The sequence below is a fragment of the Malus sylvestris genome, chromosome 14 (genome assembly GCF_916048215.2).
Source record: "Malus sylvestris chromosome 14, drMalSylv7.2, whole genome shotgun sequence".
Classification (NCBI taxonomy): domain Eukaryota; kingdom Viridiplantae; phylum Streptophyta; class Magnoliopsida; order Rosales; family Rosaceae; genus Malus; species Malus sylvestris.
The window spans coordinates 4,570,818-4,598,342 of NC_062273.1; the positions used below are offsets into that span (position 1 = coordinate 4,570,818).

Below are 27,525 nucleotides of genomic sequence, written 5' to 3' on the forward strand. Positions count from 1 at the left end.
TTCTATATCTCCCTAGTTTCAACGTATTGTGAGTATAAATTTTACATTGGAGGATGAATTGATCTTGCATTTGCTTATAAGTAATTGGGCTACTCCTCACCTTTATCTCACAATAGTCCCTTACATTCTAGAAAAACTTTGATATTATTTGTGACATTTTTTTTCTATAGTTAGGCGGGACTCTGAAGGGAACATGGGGTAAGGGAATCTCAGAGCTAGGTGATGAAGGTCACAAGGATGCTTTTATAAGATCCTTTAGAATTCTACTTGGATATATATATATATATATATATATATATATATATATATATATATATATATATATATATATATATATATATTAAACAAACAATATTATAATGAGTAAGGGAGTTGGCTTAGCCTCACAATGGGCTAGCAATAACTGTCATCTGCCATCTTCAGTCTTGACGAAAATGCACTTGCAAAACAATCAACACCTTTGATCAAAGACCTAAGCCTCAAATGCCCACGAGGTGGGGGGGTTATGTAACATCCCACATTAACCAACGGAGAGGGGGTGATATGTCTTATATGTACATGCTCCCCTCCTTACAGTGCGAAGCATTTTGGGAACTCACTAGCTTCGGGTTCCATTAGAACTCCGAAGTTAAGCGAGTTCAGGCGAGAGCAATCCCATGATGGGTGACTCACTGGAAAGTTTTCGTGTAAGTTCCTAGAAACAAAACCGTGAAGACGTGGCCGAGGCCCAAATTAAGCGAACAATATCATGCTACGGTGGAGCCGGTCTGGGATGTGATAGAATGGTATTAGAGCCACTCTGTCGTGTGGTGCGAGTGTGCCAACGAGGACATCGGGCCCCTAAGGGGGTGGATTGTAACATCCCACATCAACCAACAGAGTGGGGGTGATGTGCCTTATATTTATATGCCCACCTCCTATAGCACGAGGCTTTTTTGGGAGCTCACTGGCTTCGGATTCCATAGGAACTCCAAAGTTAAGCGCGAAAGGGACCAGAGCATTCCCAAGATGGGTGACCCACCGTAACACGATATTATCCGTTTTGGGCCCCAACCACACCCTCACAGTTTTTGTTTCTAGGAACTCAAACGAGAACTTCCCAGTTGGTCACCAATCCTAGGATTGCTCTCGCCGAACTCGCTTAACTTCGGAGTTTCGATGGAATCCGAAGCCAGTGAGTTCCCAAAAAGCCTCGTGCTATATGGAGGTGGACATGTACATATAAGGCACATCACCCCCTCTCCGTTGGTTAATGTGGGATGTTACAATCCACCCCCTTAGGGGCCCGACATCCTCGTCAGCATACTCGCACCACACAGCAGAGTGGCTCTGATACCAAACTGTACACGACATAGCGCTCCTCGCCTATACGAGCCTAAATTGCACACAACACAATGCTCCTTGTTCTCACAAGCTTAAAAGGCGACACCCAACGCTCCTGGCCAGCAAAAGCATAAAACAAAAAAAAAAATCACCATCCAAAATCAGCCACAAAGCTTGATCAAGCACAACAAAGTGAGCAGCTCAAAGCAGCTGCAAGAGGCAGGCCAACGTCACCACTGAGAAAAGTTGTGACCAAAAGGCACTACACAGTGTAAAAACACTGCAGTCTTTTGCACAACCCCACACGGTAAAAGTGACGCACTGCAACAAGCTCCAAGCAGCAACTACATGACATAGCAGCAGCAGCATCGGCAAGAGGCACGACTACGTCACCCCCCGAGGACAGTCGTGACCAAAAGGCACTACCCCACATGGTAAAAGTGATGCTCGGCAACAAGCTCCAAGCAGCCGCAAAAGGCACGACCCCCGAGGAATGTCATGACCAAAAGGCACTGCCCCACACGGTAAAAGTGACGCATGGCAACAAGCTCCAACCAGCAGCTATTGGGCACGACAGTAGCAATAAACCCACGGTAAAAGCTTCAAGGTAGTCTACAGCAAGCAATTATGTGTGTGAAAAAATACACACCCAATGGTCCTATATATAGGGGTCAATTGATTCCTAATGCTATAAGGGAAATGCATACCCAAATAGCAAAAGGAAAATAAATAAATAAAACAAGGAAGTACATTCCCACCAAAAGAAGGAACCAAATTCCAAGAAAAATGGCAAGTTTCAGCCAATCTGCGCAGGCAGGACGTTTTTGGTGATAATTTAACTTTTCGAAAGTGTTTTGATGCAAGGTCAATTGGAGAAGGAATCTAAGTGGCTGAGGATCATTGTATCCAAATTTCATAATTTTCCCTAAAGCCGAACATTCCATTTTTCAAAATCATTCTCATAAAAGTCGCTTTCCCGTCATGATTGCACAGCTATAAGAAAATGCAAAGTTGAAGGCTTTCCCGATTTTTCCTAGTGGAATGCAATATATTCCTGAAAACATAAGAGACAAAACTACATTTCCCATATTTTTTTCAGAATTTTCCAGAAGAGAAATCGACCACAAACTGGACGTGCAAGTCAGATGACATGATTCCCAAAACAAAAAAAAGGAAAGTAGGATTCCTTGCCATGGGGAATCAAAGGGGGAATAAAAATAGTTTCCCCTTACTGTAGAAGACCAAAACAAGGAAGAAAGACTCCTTCCTTGCCATGGAAAATCAAAACAAGAAACAAAAAAAGAAAAAAAATATTCCTGCTTGCCATGGGAAAACAGAGGAAAAGGGGAAAGTAAAAATGCACATCCTACTCACCCAAGGATAAGCATTAAATCTTCCCAAAACCTTGAAGGAAATCGCTAAAGCTTTCCAACATTTTGAAGGAAGTCACCTTCGTTACCAAAATTGAAAAGGATTCCTATTGAAGGAAGGAAAAACGTTTGTTTTCCTACAATCACAAGGAAAAACGTTTGTTGTCCAACAACCACAAGGAAAAACGTTTGTTTTCCTACAACCACAAGGAAAAAATTCAAAATGCGCCAAATGTATTTTGTCAAAGATTATGGAAAATCAAATACGCATAATAAGTATGTGCCGATTTATTCATTTTCAAAATTTCTTTCAAGATCAAGCCTCTACAGCCCTTGAAGAAAAAAATTCATTTCATTCAAGATCAAGCCCCAGTGGCCTTTGAAGAAATGTTTCGTCCAAGAAATACTCCTCAACGACCCTTGATGAAATTCATCATCTCAATTCAAGAAATACGCCTCAACGGCCCTTGAAGAAATGTATCGTTCAAGATCAAGCCTCTACAGCCCTTGAAGAAGCAAGCTAATTTAAGATCAAGTCTCAATGACCCTTGAGTTAGAACATTCACATTGCAGGACTTCAAAACAAGTTTCCTACATGTGAGAAGCACATGCCTACAACATACCTTGAAGTGGGGGCATTTTTAGACAGGTAAATTTCGTTGCATATAAAACGATGCATCACAAAGCTCCACGTGGCATATGACTCACAACAAATGGACAAGTCATCAATGACATATGGCACAAATCAAGCAAGGGAAGTATAAAACATTCCCTAAATTTGGCTAAGAGAAGAAACATCCTTTAAATTCGGCAAAGGAGGTCCAAAATCTTTCAAAATCAAAAGAAAAAAAGTTAAAGCATCTTCATAAAACAAGTAAGAATTGAAGATTACTCACAAAATAGGCAACAAGATCCTTAAATTCGGCTAAAGCAAGGAAAGTGGCTGAAATTAATACACAAAACATGCCTAAATTCTCTCATGGACAAATTAGGACACAAATCAAAGCCAAATCCTCCCAAAGGCAAGCCTTGAGAAGCCTATAAATACAAGGTCCTCCCACAAGCATAGGGGTTGGAAAAATCTCTACAAAGAGGAACCTCTGCCAAACTTTCGAAGACTAATATGCTGCAAAAGCTCTCTTCGAAGAACATTCAACCAAAGCTGAAGCTTTCTCTCGACCAAAGCCGAAGCACTTCCTTGAAGAATCAACAAGCGCTCATGCTAATTCCTTTAGGACTTTGTTGCAAGCATATAAACTTGTAGCAACGTTCATTTCAAGATCAAGTCGCCAAAACCCTTGAAGCAACGAAATCCCGCATCCACACTATCTTTGCCGCACCTTGAGGTGAAGACCATCCCCACATTTGTTTCAAGCTTAAAACTTGAAGCAATCATCCAACCGTTCGTTCGAGATCAAGTCATTGCAACCCTTGGATCAACAATCAATCATCTACATCAAATTTGAAGACTGAATTAGAGGAAAAGTTGTAAACTGAGATTGTAACCTACAAATTCAAATCAATACAAATTTACTTTGTACACGTTTCTCCTTTCATTTAATACAGAATTTTCGTGTTTACAAATACATATAGTGAAAAAATTTCTTTAAAGTGTTACTCTAATTATACAGTCATATGTGATGCACTACACCGTATTTTGCACACACTAAAAATCTTGCCAAATAGATAAGTTTGAAACCCTAATAAATTGCATGTCCAATTGGAAATTTCTTCTTGCATGGTTGCCACACTACATAAACGTGTCATCCTGGCTCTAATGCAAACCCACGTGCAAAAAGCCCTGAGAAACAAATGTAAACCGACACTACACAAACTCAAGATATATAAGCAAGTACCAAATAATTCAAAGCTCAAGTAACTTCAAAACTCAACTCCACAACATTGAGTATAGTGATCGATGCAGACGACTACTACAACCGGCGCAGAGCGGCAGCCACCGGTGCAGAGCGGTGGTGACGATGATCGGAGGAAGAAGAAGATGAGGGTGATGGTGGCCATAGACGAGAGTGACTGGAGCTTCTATGCTCTTAAGTGGGCACTCGACCACCTCTTTGTTGTGGCTACAGACCAGGTGGCGATAAGCACGGGAACAGCGACGGTGGAAGCGGCGAGCCAGGAGAATGTGAGCATGATGACTCTGGTCCATGTCATGCAGCCGTTTCAGCACTACGTCCTCCCTGCCGGACCTGGTGCAACGGCGTTTTATGCAACACCGTCGGTATTGGAGTCTATTCGCAAAGCACAGGAAGAAAGTGCTGCCTCTGTTCTCTCTCGTGCTTTGGAGATATGCAACGAAAAGATGGTAATTAACTCGTTTGATAGTTGAGAGAAATAGTAGAGTTTTCTGTTCCACCCAAGCTTATGTTTTCAGATTGTCAATATAAATCACTAGTCCTGACTCCTGTCATAAGTTTTCCCTAAAAAAGCTATATCTTTAAGACGAACCACTACTAATCATGTTAAATAAAGACGATCCTGATTGAAAAACAATAAAAATGTTTATATTCTCAAACTGTTAATCTGGGTCGCCCATCAGGTTTTGTTAAGGTGATAATGGTTACTGTTCATAATTCTTCCCAAATCATTTAGAAAAGTAGTATTTTGTACCTGAAAAGATAAGAATTTGTATGATAAGATTAGTCTGACGAGAGAATATTAGCCTATATAGCTCAAATCTCTTTGTAAGATACATATATTACAACTAATGTTTACGTGTGTTGTCAGCCTCGTACATTTTAATCATCTGTAAATGTGCAACTGTTTAGTGGCTATTGTAAGATGTGATCTGAAAATCAACAAGTTATTAGGATCACAGATAAAATCAAAATAATTACAATAAACCAATCAAACAATTAAAGGGAAAATCAACAAGCCTCTAGGTTAATTGCAAGGGACAAGACTCCATAATCCTTATTATGTTAGGACTATCGGATCACTTTGGTTGCTAACAACTTGATAGACAAGTGGCTTACAACAAAATGATCCATTATAACATTCATTGTCATTCACAATCTTACAGCTATTGCATATCTTTCTGATGCATTTGTGGTATTAGATTTAGTTAATAAACGGGTATCGTAATTATATGTCGTGCAGATCAAAGCAGAAACTCTAATTCTAGGTGGGGATCCCAAGGACATGATTTGCCAGGCCGCAGAGCAGATGCATGTAGATCTTCTTGTCGTAGGTAGTCGTGGCCTTGGCATGGTCAAAAGGTGAGCACACATAATTTCATTAACAATCACCAGAAAACGGTACAAATCAATTTGGGAAATAATTTCCGCAGCATCATCGTTATCTCCTTCCCCACATCTTTGTTTGTTCTTGCCATTGGGTTGAATAGTAAAAGAAGAATCAAATAACCAAAGAGAAAAGGTGTGCAGAATGAGAAAAAGGCGTATGGAAATCATTTTCCGTCAATCTTGGATTATCATTAGAGCTATTTATGTGACTTGTATAATTTATTTTGGTGGGTGCAGGGCGTTCTTAGGAAGTGTGAGTGACTATTGTGCACATCATGCAACATGCCCAGTTATGATCGTGAAACCACCAAAGGAGTCTGCAGGAAAATAACCCTTTTAACTATTGTTCAGCTGCTTTGATTTCTATGTAAGATTGCGGAGAATAAGAACAAGTGACGAAAAATCAAATAAGAACAAGTGAGGAAAGGGTGTATTTTGTACTCCTTTTATCACGATAAAAAGAAATAAAATTTGCTATCGAGTTTAAGGTGAATCTCTTAGAGCAACTCGTAAATTTGTTAATGAGCGAAACAATTGAGCGGCTCATTCAAATATTGGTGGACTCGCCTGACACGCCCCAACTTCATTCCCAACTATCTAGGTAGGCACGTGTTGGTCAACATTCGAAGGTCATAGGCACGGGTCGACATTCGAAGGTGAAGGTGACGAAGTTATTAAAAATATACATATCGATAAAATATGTGATTAAAAAAAGATATACAAATGTAGAATCGTGTTTAGAGCATACAATTAATTAAGAATAATATGAAAGAATTATTATGGAAAGGTAGGAACCGAGGAATGGGACATACAAAGAGGAGGCTCGAAGATGCCTAAGCGGGGGTGTCTTGACGTCAGGATCGTGTGCTTCGATTCTAACTCCTGAGAGGGCATAAAATCAAAAGAGTGAGTGGACCAAGTTAATAATAATAATATGAATAATAGGAAACCATTTTTATTTTTAAACATACTAATCCCCTGTTTTGAAAACACATACATATATATACACACACTACGAAGTAAGTTTTTTGAAAACTCTAATATGCCATAAAAACATTCGTAAAACAAGTACGAGTAAAACCATGCTCAATAAGGATGCTATCGCCGTCCAAAGGCAAAATCGTAAGTCTCCTCAATATTGTACTTTCTAGGGGTATCATAGTCGCCCGAAGGCAGTACCTATCCATCACCCGAAGGTGAAGCTGTACGACACTGGGTTACGCTAGTGAAGAAACCTTGGTTCATCACCCAAAAATGAAGCTATACGACTCTAGGTTACGCCGAAGTATAGGATATATAACATCACACACTGACACTAGCCCTAGGCTAGTGAAGCTAGGGGTATATCATCAACATCATCAACTCATCATTCACCCGAAAGTAATGCCTATCCATCACCTGAAGGTGAAGCTGTACGACACTAGGTTACGCCAGTGAAGAAACTATGGTCCATCACCCGAAGGTGAAGCTGTATGACTTCGGGTTACGCCGGAGAATAGGTATATACATGAATATCCTCAACTGGGTCTTATGGCCATAGACGTCTACATACCCATGTTGTGTGGATGTGTTGTACGATAACCCGCTAGATACGTACCGAAAACATACCTCAAAATCTCATCTCGTAAATCCATATTCATAAATTCGTAATATAAATCATATTCGGAACCATAGAATTTCATATATGAAAATCTATTAACTCATAACCTTTCGTAAGATGTAAACTCAATAAATCATAAATATCTCGTAACCCATAAACGTAGAAATCAGGAAAATATAATATAAAACATATTCGATGCATGAAATATGAATTGCATGCAAACCTATCATTTTATAAAACCATGCAAATTTAGAAAGGGTCCACTCACAGATATTCCATTGCCCGAGAGCCGCTCGAACTCCCAAGGATGGACTCATTTTCCACCAATCCACCTAACCACAATTAGGGACCATTTAGTAAAACTATACTTAAATGGTAGAATTTGGGAAAACGGACTGGGAATTCGGATTCAACGCGTCGAAAAACCTAAGGAGGAAACCCAATGTGCCGCTACACAAGCCACCACGAGGCGACCGCCCAAAAGCCCACGCACCTCCTCACGCGGCGAACAGCAGCCTCGACTAGGCTGAAAATTCAACAACTTCAAAAATTCCCAAATTTTACAAGAATGGAGATCTCAATGAGAGGAACAACTTTCATACCTAGGCCAAAGTCCAATTCGAAGTGGCCTGAAAATGCCTTGATCCGCCAGAAACCCTAAAAATGAGTGCTCTCCAATTCGTCATCAAATCGAACTTCGACCTCCCCAATCAAGAGAAGTCTTTTGGTGGTGGTCATTGATGGTGAAGCTTGTCGGAGAGGCGAATCGCCGCCGTGAACCCTTTGAGCCTACCAACTCGGTTCCTCACGAAACTGGGGCTATACCTAGTCAAGTTTGGGTCGAAATTGAAGAGGGAAGATCGGTGAGTCTAGTGGTGGTGATAGATGGCTTCAACTCACTAGAAATCAGACGAAAAAAAAAGACAGAAAATGGGTCAAAACTGGGTCATGTGTGGGTCCAGGTTGGGTAGCTCACCCTCTCTCATTTCCCACCCTTAGTTTTCCAGTTTTATTGTGAACCGTTGGATCATAGTCCAAATAAGCAGCTGAGATGTAATCTTAGAGTTAGTGATTTGTCTTGAAACTTGTAGCTATCTTGTAGGGTAGATTACATGAATGGTTGGATTTGGTTTGTAATAGAAAGAGAGAATCTCTCTCTCTCTCTAACAATATTATTCTCTCACACATGCTTGGTGTGATGAGAGAGTGAATGAATACAAGCTTTTCATTGAAGAACATTCTCTCTGCAACTTCTGTGATTTTTCGAAAACCTTCATCACCATTTTTCATTACGCTTTCATAAAACAGAGATCATAGTCTCTGAGTGACACACCCCTACCTGGGAAGATCGAAGCATACTGGCCATCACCGTGAGGTGACGTAACCATAAGGGTAAGTGATGTAAAAAGTGAATAAATTTAAAACTAATTATACTAAATAGTGAAAGAGTGCGCAATCGTGGGAAAACCCACTACAATTATTCAGAGCATAATAGACAGTGAGACTACAGAAGAGTAATCAAAGTAACTAAGTACACTTATTACATAACAGTGATAAGTTCGTATGTCTAAACAAAAGAGAATGTTAGAATTGTCGAGGTTCCTCGAGTGCCACGAAGAGTACAGCTATCTAGGTCCTGGAGGGGTGAAAAACAAAGTTGAGTGGGTCAGCAAAACAATGCTTATACGAAATTCTTGATTTTCAAATATACTAAACCCTCGCTGTAAAACAAGTATAGTTTCCTTAAAACATACTATGTAAGTATGTAAACGATAAAACATAACCAGAAAATATGCCAAGTCATGATGTATCAAATGCCACAATAATATAATCATGTGATAATCAAGTATAGCTAAGTGCTCATCCATCTAAGCTGACACACAAGTTCGAACAGATAATTTCTGACACGAACAAGATTTGGTGTAATCAATATGCTCTAGTACTATGATCACGTGAAGACTGGTGTAAAAACATGTCACATACAAGTCAGATTGCCTAATGCAATCTACCCGACAGGATTGACACCTAACCTGGATCCAAGACGATCGAATAGTGCGATATGAACATACACGTGGCCCTGGGGCGAGTACTAACACTGGGATGCAGCAAGATGAGCTTGTGCAAATATGTATGAATGCCATGATAGTAACATCTCAACCATATAGCAGCATTTATCACAATTTTATTGCAGTTGTCAATGATTTGGCAATATATACGCAAAGTGATGCATTTATGAAATTTTGGAAACTATGAATACGTATAGATATAAAAATAAACTGCCCACTCACAAGTATGTCTCTGGGTCGTAACCCCCGAGCCTAGCTTGGCCTCAAACCTCCTCGGGATACGTTTCCCCTATATGTGAAATAACTAAAATAGAATTAATTAAAGCACATATACGGAAACCTAAATAAAACCCCCATAGTTTGCTCACATGCCCCCACACGCAGGCAAAGGCATGGCCAGATGCGCCCCCATGCGCAGGCTAATGTCGTCAGTTGACGCCGTCAGGAATATTCCACAAAATATTCCGTTAAAAGCTAACAGAAGCTAACGCGTTACCTAACACCGTCAGGAATATTCCGTCAACTCTAACGTAATATTCCGTCTCCTTTTCTGGTTGCCCTCACCATCGCCGCCGTCTACAACTCGACTTTGCCGAATTTCTGGAAAATTTTCAAACTTACTATTGTCATTCATTTCTCAACCATTTTTGACATACTTTATATGGATTTGAAGCTCGTGAAGAGTAGAATCGCGTTATACCTGTTTGGAGTCCAAAAAGTGGACGGATGTCGCCGGAAAAAGCCTCAAAAGTTCTGGCCAAAAGTGAACTCTTCGAAACTTGATCTTTTCACTTCCAAACTTCTTCCAAATTGTTGTAAGAGCCTCGAGGAGTTGTGTAGAAGCTTCCCCAAGCTTCAAAACTCCCTAACTCGTTCGAAAACACGTCGAACTCAGTTTCCCCGAGTTCGAACCTCACGAGTTCGACGTTGAAAACTCGTCCATTTCAGGTTTCAAGAACATGGTTGTGTTCGTAAAGATAAGAGAAGTACAATGGTATGGTTTTTGGGTTCGATTCGTGAGCTTAGCAGCTCATTTGAGGGTTTTGTAAAGAAGATAGCATATGGGAGAGAGAGAGAGAAAAAAAAAAGAAAAAAAAAGTTCCTTTTTCTGATTGGGTGACAGAAATGAGGGAATGGATAGGATTGGTGAGAGTGAAATAATGGAGAAGGGTGCACGGGATGGGCTAAGAAAAAGCTAGGGATAGGGTTTAGATTTTTGCACAAAAAAGAGTAGCGAAATCTATCCAGAATAGTGTTTTCACACTGATAAAATTTACGTACACTCGTAACAACTGTACAATTTAAATGCGATACGAGAAATGAAATGAAAGCAATAAGAATACGTCCACGTTACTTGCCAATAAGGGCATAACCGTCAATACACATACTCAAGAAAAATTAGATAGGAAAATTAAGGACGGGTCGTCACACTGAGAATCTAACATGGCCTCATAGCCAGGTTTGATCACTTAATACTGGGCGTTTAAATATGTGAAGAAAACAGTCTGAAACTCGAAGAAATTTCTTGTGTGATCTGTGTCTAACATGGCAAGATCTGGAGGTGGTGAACTAATAGCGCTGATCTTCAACGGCGAGAATTATGAATTCTAGAGTATAAGGATAAAGACTATCTTCAAATCTCATTGGTTATGGGAGTTTGTTGAAAAAGGGTTAAAGTGCACAGATTCGAAGGGAGATGATGAATCTGATGAAAAAAAGAAGGAGAATAAAGTATCTAGCGATGCTATGATGGTGACTTTCACGAAAAAGCTTATAAAGGATGTCAAAGCTTTGGGGCTGATTCAGGGAGCTGTTTCTGATGAGATATTTCCTCGGATCTCTCATGAAGAAACTTCAAAATGAGCATGAGATGTCTTAATGCAAGAATTCCATGGTGATAAACAGGTTTAAAGTGTTAAATTACAAGGTCTTTGTAGAGAATTTGAATATACACTACTACAAAAATGGCTTATTGTGTCGGTGGTTGGTGTCGGTTTTATATAATACACTGGTGGATAACACATTTCTGACACCCTCTTTACATGGTGTTGGAATTACTGTCGGGTATAACCAACATAAGCTGTCTATGTCACTTATAACTGACATAAACTGTTAATGTCACTTATAACCAACACAGCTTTTAATCTTTTTAAATGGTGGTGTAGTATAAAAAGAAAATTGTGTCGCTTTCAACCGACATAAAGTTAGTGTCGGTTGTAGCCGACACTAATAATTATTTTTAAATATTTTAAAACCCGATGTCGGTTGTAGCTGACATGTTGGTTCATCGTCATAAAAAAAATCAAAACCATTCCCTTATTTGAAACCAATTCAATTGGCCACCCCAAAAGCACTTGGATCGCCTACATAGCAAACCCCACTAGATTGTAACAACCCGTTTTTTTAATTTAGATGTGGGACCCACCATTGTGTGGTGTTTGTAAACCGACCCATTGTTTTTCTTCCCACTCCCGTGATCTCTCTCTAGATCACTCTCTCTCTAACTCTCTTCTTAACAATACTCTATAATTTTCTCTCTAGTAACCGAGAGCATCATCATCACAATTCACTACTCTCGAACCCAACAAAATTAGAACCCCAAACCACGAATTTATCACCAAAGTAACCTGGGAATCTGCTCGAGAGCCTTGCATGCGTGATCCATGGTCTGGAACATATCGAACTTGAGCTTCTGTGCTCTATGGGCTCTCTAGTGTGTTTATTGAGAAATCTTATGAACTTACTGTCAATCAAGCTAGCGCTTAACTCCTTCTAATCTGAGATAGAGTTTCCTCCCTCTGCATGTTGGATTTGAGGTTAGAATTTGAGGTGTAAACCTCTGTAACTTTTATGTTTTTTTTCGAGGTCTTTGATGTGTGTGTCTTCAGCAGCCCCGATGAAATCCGAGAGGAACCCCAATCATCAATCTCCAACCCTAGGTAAGGTGTTAAATGTTAACCTCTGCAACCTCTTCAGTTCTGGTGAAAGATTCTGGCAAGGTCTCCTCAAACTCGAGCTAGTTTCAGCTTAAAATTGTCTATTATGGTGTTCTTGGTAAGCTTATAAGCTTTTAGTAGAGAAAATTACTAAAAATGAGAGAGATTTGAAGGATTAAGCTTATACATGTAATGGTGTTATTAGTCCCAAAAACCAGCAAGGAAATCCAACGAAGTCATGTCGCATCGAAATGAATAACACCACTCAACAAACCACTCCAAACCAAAATTCAAATCCGAGCACATCTCAATTCCCAACAATTCGTTTTCCCTCCTAAATGAATCGTTTTCATTCCCCAAAAACTAAGACAAATTTTATTTTTTTATTATTATTAATAGTCTGTGGTATCGCTTATGGGCGACAATATATCGGTTATTTTATTTATCAAATTGTTAGGTGGTGTTGGTTAAGACCGACACCAGTCTGCACCATCCAACACTCTTTGTCAGTACTTAGTGTCACATGTAACCAACATGAGCCTCGATGTCACTTTTAACCGACGCTACTATCCTTTTCTATTTTATATTGATTTCCTTCTTCGTGGCAGATTAAGAGGACTAACCGACATCAAAAGCCTTTTCGTGACGCTAGCATTGGTGCTGGTTCCATTATCTGACATTACATGAGTTTATGTCAAATTTTTACCAAATATGCAACAGAAATTATGTTTTCTTGTTGATTTTTGAACCGCCAATTATAGGTCATTTTGCAATAGTGTTACCAGAATGAGAGATGATGAGTCCTTGTCTATTTATCTTACAAAACTGTTTGATCTGGTTAATCAAATGAGAAGTTATGGAGAGGAATTGTCTAGGGAGAGAATTATGCAGAAAATATTAATTAGTTTGCCCTTTGAATATGATCCTATATGCTATGTGATTAAGCATTCAAAGGATATAGATGTGATTGAGGTTCAAGAAGTTGTTGCTTCATTGAAGAGTTTTGCACACATGTTGAAGAGGCATAGTGAGAACAAAACTGAAAAAGCCTTTGCTAGTCTCAGTGTGAACCCTCAAACATACCAATTCTTCTGGAAATCAAAACAATCGATACAAGAAAAATTGGAAACCAAAATTCAAAAAGTGGGATCAAAAGCCTACTTATCGAACTGGGAAGCAATTTGCAACTGCAAAAGGTGGTATAAATCCTTGTAGGCATTGTGATAAGTACCATTATGGTGAATCTTTTCTTAAAGGCAAACCTAAATGTCACAGTTGTGGGAAAATTGGTCACATTGCAAGGGACTGCAATAACAAGAAAAATGTTCAGCAGCTAAATTATGCAACTCAGGTTCTCTCCACACCAACTATGTTTTATGCCAATAATGCAATTGATATGAAGTCCATTGAAGATGTGTGGTATGTGGATAGTGGTTGTAGTAACCATATGACTGTCAGAGAAGATGTGCTAGTTGACATTGACTGAAGCATAACTGCAAAGGTGGAAATAGGTACAGGATAACTAGTTGATGTTGTTGGAAAAGGGACTTTGGTGGTTAACACTAAAATGGGAATAAGATACATCATAGAAGTGATGCTAGTCTCTAATTTAAAGGAGAATCTATTTAGTGTAGGGCAGATGATGGAGCATGGATATTTTCTGATTTTTTTAGACAACAAGGCTGAGATTTATGATGACTGCACACTCTCTCCAATCTGGTTGCCAAAGTACCAATGAAAGGAAACAAAAGTTTTCCTTTGAAACTTCAAACAGACTTACATATTGCTTTAAGGGCAAATGTGAGTAAGTTAACATTGATTTGGCATAGGAGAATGGGACACTTGAATGTAAATAGTTTGAAGTTGCTTCAGGAGCAAGAAATGGTGCTTAGACTACCAGAGATCAAGAACACCAAAGAAGTGTGTGAGGGCTGCATTCTTAGGAAACATTGCAGAGATTCTTTTCCAAGAGAGACAACAACTAGGGCTATTATTCCACTGGATTTGGTACACACTGATGTTTGTGGACCAATGCAAACTGTTACAAAAGCTGGAAATAAGTACTTCCTCACTTTCATATATGATTGTACTTGGATGTGTTGGGTTTATTTTCTAATATACAAATCTGAAGTGTTCAATGTATGTAAGAAGTTAGAGTTACTGTTGAATATCAAAGTGGCTATAAGTTGAAGAAACTAAGAAGTGATAGAAGATGAGAGTATACATCCATGGAGTTCAACAGGTTTTGTGAAAAAATGGGAATGGAGAGACAACTCACAATGGCATGCTCACCACACAAGAATGGTGTAGCTGAAAGAAAAAACAGGATCATTGTAGAGATGGCTAAGTGCATGATGTTTGAAAAGAATATACCACTGGAGTTTTAGGCTGAAGCAGTTAACACCGCAGTGTATGTTTTAAACAGATGTCCAACTAAAGCCTTGGACAAGAAAACCCCTTTTAAAGCCTATAGTGGAAGAAAGCCAGGGATTAAGCACTTAAAGGTGTTTGGTTCTCTGTGCTATACACATGTTCCAGAACAACAGAGGCAGAAGCTTGACTTGTTTAGCACAAGATGTGTGTTTTTGAGAAATGGAAGTTGTGAGAAAGGCTACATATTGTATAACATTGAATCTGGAAAAGTGATCATCTCCAGAAATGTAGTGTTCAATGAAGAAGCGTGTTGGGATTGGAGTGCACAAGAAGAAATAAGTATTTCAGTTCCACTTACTGAAATGTCCACTAAGGGAGAAATGAAGATTTGTGAATCAAGCTTAGTTCATGCTGAGATATCATTGATGGATGGTGAAACACTAAGGAGTACTAAAGAATCACAAGTTGAAGCAGGTGCTACAAAACAAAGTGGAGGTCTAGGTTCACAAGACCTTGATCATACTTCACTTAAGTACAAAAGTATTGCAGAAATGTATGAGAAGTGCAACTTGTGCATTATTAAACCTAAAACTTTGAAGAAGCATCCAAGGATGAAGCATGGCAGAAAGCAATGGAAAATGAAATTACAATGATAGAGAAGAACAATACTTGGAAGTTGGTTAGTAGACCATCTGATAAACCAGTGATTGGTATCAAATGGGTTTACAAAACCAAGTTGAACCTTAATGGCTCAGTACAGAAGAACAAAGCAAGGTTGGTTGCAAAGGGCTATTCTCAGAAGCCAGGGGTAAATTTCAATGAAACTTTTGCCCCAATTGCTAAGCTAGATACAATTAGTGTTGGAAGTATGCCCACAAAGCCACTCATTTGATGTAATAGCTTTTTGGAATACTTATTGTATTAAACTTTTATATGTTTAATGAAGGGCAAATCTTATTGTTAATCACTATTTATTGTATCATGTGTTTAAGCAATAAGGGAATCCAAGGAATGTAATTGTTCTAAGAGATAAGTGATCTAATGAGTTAGATTATCGAGACCTTTCTCTTATGTTCATTCCTAAAACGTTCCTAGCCATAGGATTGCTAATTGGGCATTGACAATCCGCTAAGGCTAGTATGTGTTATGTTGACTCAATCGTGAGTATAACTAGTCTCAAGTCATTTGGTGTTGGACACTAAGACAAACACATAGGTGCTCGAAAGAGTACTCGAGTTCACTGAACGACGATCAAAAGAGAGTTCGAACATACATGTCATGTATGAACTCTAAGGTTGCAATATGCAAAGTAGTCCTTTGACCTGAGGCATCATCGATGTCTAATGATTAGGTCCTTGATCTTTGATCCTGTCAACGGCATTCCTTTGGAGTGTCCACGGCATTGTTGGGGTCAAGCTATCTAGTCATGTAGGCATATGAATGCACAACAAGGGATCTCTAACCTTCCATGGTGGAGGGAGAATACTCTAAGATATGATTCTAAAGTCTTTGGCCAAAGCAAATGAATATGACTTAGGAAGTTTGTTCCAAATCATATTCAAGGGAATCATATAGGAAAGTATCACATTGGATAGTAGACATGAAACAAACTATCACTTAAACAATGTGATTAAGAGTATTGTATTAGAGAAGGATCGTATTGCATTGTAGTTGTAACTGGATAGGTTCTCCAACCAATTCTACTTAGCTTGGGAAATCATGATATGTTGCTAGGCGTCACTCATGGTTTGTGGAAGCCCTAATGGTTAGCAAACACTAATCAACAAAAAGGGAGAATTGAAATGTGGTTTCAATTCACAATCGATCGTTAAGAGTAACATCGCCCACTGCCTCGCTAAATAGAACCTAATGGATCGTACACCGAGTAAGGATGTATGTGAAGAAATTAAATGAGATGGATAAGCAATTAAATGGTTTAATTGAAGAATGGTCAAGATTAATTAATTAGTTAATTAATTATACGAAAGGTTCGTATTGGGCTTATATGTTGGTTTTGGGTTTCGGGGCCCAAAAGCGTTTTGGTCCACAAGGCCCATTATGTTTAAGTTGTATGACAACTAAAACAAAATGGGCAAATTAGCCCAATAACAAAGGATGGCCGGCCATTAGGGTGGATGGGCAAAGTTTGCTTAATTACAAGTTTGCCACTCACCAAAGAAAAGGTTATAAATACAACTTTATAGCTATTTTCTAATTAGGGTTTTTCTTGTTGAAATTGGGTGAAACATTTTCTCCATTTTCTTCTAAGGAGGCCGGCCACTAAAGGAGGGGACATCTAGCAATCTCTTCTTCCTTTAGTCATCCATTCCATCTTCACAAGATACATCCTTGGTGAAGACACTTAGAGACATCAAGCTTTTGGTGTTTTGGAGAACAAATCCTTTTTCCTCAAATCATCAAAGGAGCACTAAAGGGAGGAAAACACAAGGAGGATTCAAGGAGCTTGGAGGTGACTTGAAGGCCCTCCACTTGGGTGAATCCCTTGTGTAATCAAGGATGAGCTTCAAGGGTAAAGAATCACTAAATCTTTACCTCTCTTTAATGTTGTTAAAGAGTTTATTTTGGTTCACCATATACTAGGCTTTGAAAGTCATGGGTTTTATGAATTGTTTTTGGATGCATGCCTACTTTAAAGTGTTAATAGCTTGCATGTGTATTCAAATGTTCATACTTGTTCTTAGCTAGGACTAAATTATTCCTTCAATTAGAACATTGGTTGTACTTGCTGCACATATAGGGTGGAAACTGTTTCAATTGGATGTGAAGTCAGCATTTTTAAATGGAGTATTGCATGAAGAAGTGTATGTTGATCAACCTCCTGGTTTTGTGATTAAAAACAAGGAAGATAAGGTTTACCGACTCAAGAAGGCATTAATCTCTTCATCTACACAGGCAAGAATTTATGATGGAGTTCAAAACGGAGATGATGAGACAGTATGAAATGACTGATCTTGGGTTGCTGCATCACTTTCTAGGATTAGGTATGTTACAATCTAATTTTTGCATTTCTTGCATCAAAAGAAATATGTAAAGACACTACTGGATAAATTTGGCTTCAAAGATTGCAAATTAGCTACAACTCCTCTTGCTGTGAATGAAAAATTGTCTAAGATTGATGGAAGTGAACCAGCTGATGAGAGTTTATAAAGACAGATTGTTGGGAGTCTTTTATATTTGACTGCTACAAGGCCGAATATCATGTTTGCAGCAAGTCTGTTAGCTAGATTCATGCATAACCCCACCAGAAAACACATGGAAACTACCACAAGAGTACTTAGGTACATTCAAGGCACACTTGACTATGGGATAGCCTATGAGAAAGGGAAAGAAGCAATGCTAAGTGGCTACTATGATATTGATTGGTCAGGGAGTGAAGATGATACGAAGAGCATATCTGGATATGCATTTAATCTTGGCTCAGGTGTATTTTCTTGGGCATCAATCAAGCAGAGTAGTGTTGCGCTCTCCACAGCCGAAGCGGAGTATGTTAGTGCAGCAAAAGCCACTGCACAAGCAATCTGGCTGAGATTTGTACTCTCAGTTTTTGGTGAGGAACATGTTGAATCTACACCAATTCTATGTGACAATACTTCAGCTATAGCCATAACCAAGATTCTTGTGCATCATCACAAGACAGGGCATATAAATAGAAGATTTCACTTCATTCGAGATGCATTGCAAGATAGAGAAATTGATATGTTGTATTGCAAGACTGAGGAACAAATTGCAAATATTTTTACCAAGGCATTGGCTAGAGATCGATTTGAATATCTAAGGAAGGCGCTTGGAGTAATCTCAGCACAACACTTAGAAGGGAGTGTTGAAATATAAGTGTTTGTGCAAGAGATATATTTGTTTTAGCCTTAGTTTTCCAATTTTATTGTGAGTCGTTGGATCACAGTCCAAATGAGTAGCTGAGATGTAATCTTAGAGTTAGTGATTTGTGTTGACACTTGTAGTTATCTTATAGGGTAGATTACATGAATGGTTGGATTTGGTTTGTAATAGAAAGAGAGAATCTCTCTCTCTCTCACACACGCTTGGTGTGATGAGAGAGTGAATCAATGCAAGCTTTTCGTTGAAGAACATTACCTCTGCAACTTCTATGATTTTTCCTCTCTCTCTCCCTCTCTCTCTCTCATGCTTGGTGTGATGAGAGAGTGAATCAATGCAAGCTTTTCGTTGAAGAACATTCTCTCAGCAACTTCTATGATTTTTCCAGAAAACCTTCATCACCATTTTTCATTAACAGAGATCATAGTCTCTGAGAATCTAACATGAGTATGCCCAAAACTATAAGCAGAGTCCCACTTATTTTGCCCAAAACTATAATTCGATTTTCTTTAAAACTATAAGACAAAAGTGGGAGAAAAGTGATAAAAATAGAGTCCCATAGTGAAGGGATGCTTGCATGTAGTTTCGGCAGAACGCCCAAACAGGCAACCTCAAGAAATTTCTCTACCCTCCCCTTCCTTTTCGAAATATCTCTGAGTATATACTCTGTTCCATATGTCTAATCTTTAGCTGTATCGTTTTATACTTGAATACGAAACATATAACCTTTTGATAGAGTTTGAAACCACCGCCAATGAGCTGCCTCGAGATAAAATTTATAAGGGATGGCGGGACAAAATCCATCTTTATATCCATACTTGCTATTGTCCTACAATAATAAACATTGTTCAAGGCTTTAATTACAAACCACAAAACAAAGTCAACAGATATTACATTCAAGTAGCCATAGCGTACCGTAACTTCTTTCGTTGGTAACCTTCTGCAAAGCAAAGCCACCCACCAAATCTATCATTACAGCATCCTTTGCTCCAGCAGTAGCCTCATTGGTGGGACAATGAGTACCATCAATGCTTTCCTTTCCAAGTCGGAGATCTGAGACGACATTTGTGATAAATCAGTTTATTCAGGTTTCTATTTTGGAATTGCAGGAGTATTGGGAATATGAATAAAGGTCGTACCCAGTGCACAAGGGTCCCGCTTTACGCAGGGTCTGGGAGAGGTGAATGTCGGCTAGCCTTACCCCCATTTATGGAGAGGCTGCTCCCAAGTCTCGAACCCGAGACCTACCGCTCATGGGCGAAGGCACAACAATTGAAGCCAAAAGACTATTTTGGTTACCTACCGATTTCAAGAGCACAACAATCAGATCATCTTGGAAGTACTCAAACATAAAATAGTGTAGAGCAGCCTCCCTAGGTGAAAGTGGCCATGGAATTTTCATCCTTTCTTCCAAAAATATAACAAAAGTCAGCATTTCATATGGAAATATTCTCGAAAGTGAAAGAAATCAAATAAGAAATTTTTAACACATGATATAGTTTTATGTTTTGTCTTAGACAAACCTCACTAAAGATATCTGTTCACCAATCCGGACCTTCTGCAAACATTTGGTAGAGAGGACTTTGAAAGTTGAAACTGTAGACAGAGGGCCACCTGGAGGAAGTTAAAATAAACCCATTTATTGTCCAAGCTGAGTTAAATCCCTTCAGTACATAGTCATTTAGCTCCTTAACGACACCCTTGATGCGAACTTGCAGCCCACTTCTCTCAGATAGAAGCACTATAAATTATTGATGAAAGACGTGTAGGACAAAACAGAAAAGAACTTTTTCGATATATACTCCATCAAGAAGACCATATCTCATTACAAAATATATGCATAAATCAAGGGCGCATGCAGTAACTGAAATGACTTTACCATTTCTTGTAAATGTCTGATTTCCATTTTCTCCAATATTACTTATAAAGAAGAAAAAAGGTTCGTTACCAACAACATAAAATATCAGGGTAAAGATGTTGTACTCTAAGAAACGTTATGTTGTATGAACTCAATTACTTTTTTAGATCGTGATCGATAGTTGCAACAGTGAATTAGGTCAATTGATCGCTCTTTACACTATTAAAAAAATCTTTCCGCCCTAGTGCTGCATATTGTGTGATAAGGTACTCATAATCCTGTGTCTTTTCTCTAGCATTGCCAATGCCTTTTTCACATTTGGTGCTTTCGTATAACCATTTGCTGCATTGACATAACTATCCCAATCCCATAATCCCACTCTGCCATAACCTTGTCAATTCCCTCAAGATCAGAAGCAGCTGCACATGCATTGAGCTGGATACCGTAGGTGTATTTGTCACGACCAATGCCCCTCTCTTCCATTTCACTCGTTAAAACATTGAATCTGTTAGTGTTTCCATCTGATAATACAAATTGAGCAAAATGTTGTAGGACAACGGTGTCCTAGCAAACCCCAAATCCCTCATCTTCTGCATAACGTCCTCGGCCTTTTCCACATTGATATCTGAGAACAAATAAACAAAAGCACTCTTTCAGAAGCAGGGTTGTTACTTGTTAGAAATCCAAGTACCAAGAAGATGAAAAAGATGAAAGCTGCACTACTTGGGCTGCTCTTATTTTGAATCTAATCATGGCTCTCAGAATGAACAGTATAAACAAATATGAGCTCCTTCTAAGAGCGATCCGCCTCCATTTTTGGAACGAGATAGGACAATACCCTCATTTGAGCCATCTAGCGTGACCATGTATTGACAATATAACGACCTATAGAGTAGGGCCAAAAAGGGAAAAAATACTGAACTTTAAATGGTCACTACATGGTTCAATACATGGCCTTGAAATGGTCGATAAAAGGGTACAATTCTATCCCTCTCCAATAGCGGGATCCCCGATCCCCTCTTATGGGATTCTCATATATGTTCTATAGACGAAATCAGCCCTATAGGTCTGTATGCATTCAAACTCTGATTAGGAACACAATAAGCTACCTTATTATCACATTTTTAATAAATTGACAATTCAGTTTAACCGAATTTAATATTTGATTAATTAAGTAAAAATGTGACAGCCCGTTCCGGACGTATATATTATTTATTCTCGAGAGCGTGGGAATTTCTATTATACCCTTGTTATTATTGAGTTGTGTGTGTGTGTATTAACTAAGGTTTTAGACCAATGGGTTCTATCCTTTGCATTCCAACTCACTGCAAACTGGACCACACACACATACCCTCCTCTTATCCCGTTGATTCTCTCTCCTCCCTCTCGCATTTCCTTCCATGTCCATACAATTGTACGAACAAACCTTGAACCCTACATTGAACGCACGGATCAAGCTCATGGTTAGCATCATCATCTTCATCATATCGTCACGCACTCATCTATACCATTTTTAGAACGCGAAGACCTCATTTTCCCGAGAACCCTGTTTTGGGTCACTGTTCATGCACTCGTGTTATCGAAGTTTTTAAGAGATTTTAAGCTACTAGTGAGCTTTAGGACATCTTTACGAAGCTTGGAGAAGAAAAACAAAGCGAATTGGACGTCAGGAAGTCGAGTTTGGCGAGTTTCAAGTTTGGCCGGATTATCGAGGTTCCTCCTGTGAAATCCCGTGGATTTCAAGGCTTGAAAGTGGTAAGGTTTTGTTCCTCTCGTCCTAAGCTTCATTTTGGTACAAATTTCATGAAATTTGGTTGAGAAATGAGCGGGAAATGACGATTTAAAATTTTCCAGTTTTCCGGCGATGACGTCGGTCACCGGAGTTCGAAGGTTGAAGACGACGGAATATTCCATCAAACTTGACGGAATATTCTAACGGCGTCAGGTTAGTTTTAACAGAATATGATGCTTTTTTACGGAATATTCCATAACACCGTTAAAGATTCTGTTAGGTGTGCCAGGCACGTGGCCGCGTGTGGGGGCACGTCTGGGCGTGCCCTTGCAGGCACGTGGCTACGCGTGGGGCATCGAAAAAAATTTCTAAAAATATGGGGGTGTTCCTAAGGTTGAGTAGGTCATGGTGGTATATTCAAATACCCCATTTGAGCATTGTATGAGAAGTTATTTCCTAGTTTTGTGTATGTGCTTTAAATATCGTTTATTCAGTTATTTCGCATATAGGTGAGACCTATTCTGAGGACGAGCGCCATCAATCGAGGCTCAGGGGCTACGACCCTTCGACATACCAGTGAGTGGGCTTTTGGTTTTCCATATATACCTATATAATTGAGACTTTTCCCAGAAAATGAATTTGAATTATTATACGTTTTGAAATGTTATGCAAAGTATCTACCTATTTTATTTATGCATTAGTAGTTGCATATATTTATGATTGGTGCTGCGGACGCACAGATAAGTGCATAAATTAAAGATATGAGATTGCTTCGGTTATGCGAGATATGGTGTGATTATGATGTGATGTATTGAGAGCTCATAAACCTGCAACCCGGTGTTAGTGCTCCCGCCCAGAGTTAAGGCACAGTCCTTCGCATGATGTTCACCTCCCGCACCATATGCTCACATTGTATCCAAGTTAGGTGCACAAGCTTGTCGTATAGACCACTTTAGGTGGTTCCGACTTGTACGTGACCCGCCGTCATTCGCACAGCCTTCACGTGATCGTAGCACTAGAGCATATTTATTTTACACCTAGTCTTGTCCAAGGTCTAAAATATCGATGATATCGGAAATATCGGTAATTCAAAAATACGGAAATTTCGATAGAAATATAGGGATATTATCGATATCGATAAAAATTGAATAAAAACCATGGAAATTGTAAGAAAAACTTGGAAATTTTTATTGAAACTTTGCAGGATGTTTATTTAGTCAATTATCTATTAGTTTATCACAAAAAATTGGAAAAAAATGCATTGCATGATGGATTTAACTGATTTAAGTTAATTATATAACAAGCTGGCAAACATTGTGAGTGTAGAAAATATGTAGTAATTAATGAAAAAAGTTTAAACACACCATTATCATTTATATATAATGAATTAGTACAATATTTTACACTTTATAGATTGCATAGTAAGATATATGAGTGACTTAGTACCACATAGAGTTCCTATCAAGGTCTAAAATATCAATGATATCGGAAATATCGGTAGTCCAAAAACACGGAAATTTCGATGGAAATATTAGGATAATATCGATATTTTAGACCTTGGTCTTGTCGTACAGACCACTTTAGGTGGTTCCGACTCGTGTGCAGGATTTGATTTGATATGATTGAGATTGGTTATGAGCTATATACTCAGCCATGTAGATTCAGTTAGAGGGATTTAACTGACGCGATATTTGTCATTGATATATTTTGCCTAGAATACTTATAATTGCATTGAGATACTTTAGCATGGTATACTGCTATGGATTTTCATCTTGAGTATGATTTCCAATATAGCTTATTATTTGTTTTTCTGGGAAATTATACAGGTTTTACTGCGAGGGATTAGAACTTTTGAGAAATGAAATTATTTTGAAAAGCTTTGTTTTTGCCCACTCACACTTTCTGTTTTACGCCCCTCCAGGTTTTAAGTAGAAGTGCTTTGGTGGATCACAAGGGATCTGAAGGGGGCTCTGACAGAACATCACCATGTAGGATCACCATCGGGAGTTGTATTATTAGTACTTGTCCTGCTTGACTGCATTTAGACTATTTATGATTTGGTTGTGTATTTCACTATTAATCTCGTTCTAGCACCTTATCTTAGCTAGTACTGCTAGTAATTTGGTTTTCATTCCTTCGTATTTCCTTTATATCTTTATTATTTCCGCACTGTGTATATGGTTACGTCACTCCCACGTGACGGCCAGCACGTCCTGACTAGGTCGGGGTGTGTCAAAAAATCTGAATGATAACCCTAATTTATTGACCTCCTACTTCCTTTAATCCGTGGAGGTCAAATTTAGATTGCTGCTCAATTATTTTAGTGTAATTTTGACCTCTCGCAATTAACAAGAACACAACCCTAATTTATTAGACCATAACGCTATATTTTGGGGCCAAAACAGGGCAAAGACACTAAACTATAAACAGTCACAATAAGATCAATACATGGCCATGAAACGGCCAATACGAGGTGACTTTCCTATTCCTCTCCAAGGACCCTTTTACGAATACACACACACACACACAAGGACGGAGCTAGAAATATTTTTGACTGGGGGCGTCCTAAAACAACCAAGTAAAATAATGGGTGTTAAATTGTTGAGGGTCAAGTACAATGAAAAATCTCTAAATTAAAAAGTTAAATTTTAAATTGTAATGCCACAAACGAATGGATGAAGTAAATTCATATAAAATACTTTGCAGAGTAAAATTTTTATATCAAGTTATGATACTTCATCGGTTGAATCCAATCTATTTATGAAACCCCCAGTTCAATTGGGTTTGATTTAGGTTAGAAAACGTGGAATATTAGGAACCAAAATCAAAAATTTAATTGTTGTTTTAATTGTCATGACAATTTTTTTCATCGCCCAAAAATCTGAGTAGAGGCGGATGCCCCCTCTGGCCTAGTAGCTCCGCCCTTGCGCGCACACACACAAGAGAAACTCTTTATGCATTCAAATGCTGATAGGAAAACAACTAAGCTACTATAAGAACGACGTCGTGTGGACCCCGTGAACTTTGAAGAATCGGTGGATGTGAAATAAATACAATAAGAAGGGCAAAACAGTAAACCTAACCCAAACCCTAGTCGACTAAACTATATTTCCTCTCTTCCCACTCATTTTGTCCTACGCCGTTCCCACGTCTCCTGCGATTCAGCACACTCCTCTGCGACGCCATTTAATCGTCTTCTTCAAGCTCTCGCAGTCTCTTCTGAATCTCCAACCTCCAGGTCAGTGCTCGTATCTTATCTCTCTCGCTCCATCTGCTATCTTGTTTTATATTTTTTTCTGAATTCTTCATTTACTTTATTATTTTAATCAGTACTAGGTTTGAGTTTTTGGTTCACAATTTTTGGTTTAGGCTGATTAATATCTTTTTTTCCTTCTTTTCATGATTTCTGCTAATTTTATTTGTCTAATTTTTGTTTATTTGTAGAAAAATATGGTTAGATTTGGTTCGATTTATATATATTTTTATCATCGCAATATTTGAGGCAATGTTAAATAGTGATCTTTTTTTCTGTAATCTGATTTACTGGTTTTAATATTACCGGAGGAAGTTCGATCATCAGAAAGTTTACTTTGCAGCTCGGTTCTTAATGGGATCTACCAAATACCACTAGTTTTGGGTACCCATTTGATTTTTATTGCTCCTTTTTCTGGTGGTTCTTGAATTTTAACTTGTGTTTTTTACGCAAATTGTAACGCTTTGTATAAATGTTAATAACTTAATATATATTCCTTTTCGATGTTCCATCATCGGAATGTTACTTTGCAGCTGGTTCTTAGTGGCAGCTCTTACCAAATGCCATGAATTTGTTATCCCTATTGAGTTTTCTTGCTGTGTTTTGTGATGGTTCTTGAGTCTTAACATGTGGTTGACTTATTATCGTAAATTCATAATGCTTTTTAAAGCGGTCCTTTAGCTTCTGTTTCTTGGCAGTTGTACTATTGGGTTTCGCTTTCCTTTTTTCCTCTTTGGCAGTTGTACTAGTTGATTTGTTCTGTTTCTTGCTTTACAAACTAAGATAAATTGTTGGTCTCCCTAATCAAGAGGCATAATTTTGCGTTGTTGCTTTCCTTTAGCTTCTGTCTTTTTGCATGTGTTTTGTATTCAAATGGTTCTTGTACAATTCAGCTATCTCGGGTTACTAGATTGTAGGGTTTGAAGTAAATTGACGATTTGTGTTTTCTGAATATTTCTTGTCTATTTTGTCTTCTGTGAAGAATGGAAAACACGATCAAGCATGCTATTGTGATCAAGGTTATGGGACGGACTGGATCTCGTGGGCAGGTGACTCAAGTGAGAGTCAAGTTTCTGGATGACCAGAACCGTTTCATCATGAGGAATGTCAAGGGACCAGTCAGAGAGGGGGATATCCTTACCTTGCTCGAGTCAGAGAGGGAGGCAAGAAGGTTGCGGTAATCATCGGAGATGGTCTTGCTTGTCGATGCTCCTATGTCTGAGTTTAGGTTCGTTGCAAGCAACAGTTATTTTGTGTCAGTGAATGGCTGTTGGGTTGCCGGTTCTGGGAATTACTAGCATTATAAACATTATTTTTGTGATGAGATTTTGTTATGGAATGTTTCTAAACTAAATTGTCTGAAAAAGTCCTAGGTTTTGTTTGAACAAGTGACAATTTTCCTTCTTGCTATGTCAAATGTTTGCTTTCCTTCTTACCATTTACCAGGATTGTTGCTTAATTGTTAAGTCATTATGTTGTCTTAAAATCAGTACAAGATGTTGACGTGGTTTAATCGTAACCGTTTAAATTGAAGGGAGTGAAGGGATGAGAGATTAGGAGGAAAGAGAATTTAACATTTTTAAAAATTTTCAATTTCTCCGTCCATACTTGGAGCCTAAATTTTGTAATAGAAAGCAATTCAAGCAACAAAGGAGTCAAAATTTTGTTAAAATTCATGTTTGTCATAAAAAATTCTTGGAAGTATGGCAGTTATCAGTTACCCCATAAAATTCTGGAGTTTTTGCACTATTCTTACGGCTTATTTGTATTCATATTCATTCGTAGATGGGAAGTTTTAGGTTTGAATCTATACATATGGAAGTTTTGATACCAATTTATTAGGTTTTCTCAATGTATGGCTTAGTGCAAATCCTTCAACTCTTTTTGGATATAATA

General features: G+C 38.5%; 3 protein-coding genes and 1 pseudogene across 3 annotated transcripts in view; 3 read left to right on the plus strand and 1 right to left on the minus strand.

The window, feature by feature from the left end:
• The first annotated feature begins 4,587 nt into the window (after nucleotides 1-4,587).
• LOC126600887 (uncharacterized) lies at nucleotides 4,588-6,442 on the plus strand. The gene is made up of 3 exons (XM_050267592.1): nucleotides 4,588-5,016; nucleotides 5,811-5,929; nucleotides 6,194-6,442. The coding sequence occupies exons 1-3, from the start codon at nucleotides 4,612-4,614 to the stop codon at nucleotides 6,285-6,287; spliced, it is 618 nt and encodes a 205-aa protein (XP_050123549.1). The 5' UTR covers nucleotides 4,588-4,611; the 3' UTR covers nucleotides 6,288-6,442.
• A 12,737-nt stretch (nucleotides 6,443-19,179) lies between these two features.
• On the minus strand, nucleotides 19,180-21,127 carry LOC126600448 (uncharacterized; annotated as a pseudogene).
• Nucleotides 21,128-25,471: 4,344 nt separating this feature from the next.
• Nucleotides 25,472-27,067, plus strand: LOC126600889 (40S ribosomal protein S28-like). The gene is made up of 2 exons (XM_050267594.1): nucleotides 25,472-25,614; nucleotides 26,612-27,067. The coding sequence occupies exon 2, from the start codon at nucleotides 26,613-26,615 to the stop codon at nucleotides 26,808-26,810; it is 198 nt and encodes a 65-aa protein (XP_050123551.1). The 5' UTR covers nucleotides 25,472-25,614; nucleotide 26,612; the 3' UTR covers nucleotides 26,811-27,067.
• Nucleotides 25,472-27,525, plus strand: part of LOC126600890 (40S ribosomal protein S28-like) — a 42,458-nt gene continuing 40,404 nt past the window's right edge. The window contains exon 1 of the mRNA XM_050267596.1: nucleotides 25,472-25,614. The gene's annotated coding sequence lies outside the window, so the exon portion shown is untranslated. The remainder of the gene's footprint in view (nucleotides 25,615-27,525) is intronic.

Coding starts and splice junctions, on each gene's coding strand:
- LOC126600889 (XM_050267594.1), top strand. CDS start 26,613: ATGGAAAACACGATCAAGCATGCTATTGTGATCAAGGTTATGGGACGG.
- LOC126600887 (XM_050267592.1), top strand. CDS start 4,612: ATGCAGACGACTACTACAACCGGCGCAGAGCGGCAGCCACCGGTGCAG. Junction 5,017..5,810: donor AGATATGCAACGAAAAGATG/GTAATTAACTCG, acceptor TATGTCGTGCAG/ATCAAAGCAGAAACTCTAAT. Junction 5,930..6,193: donor GGCCTTGGCATGGTCAAAAG/GTGAGCACACAT, acceptor TGGTGGGTGCAG/GGCGTTCTTAGGAAGTGTGA.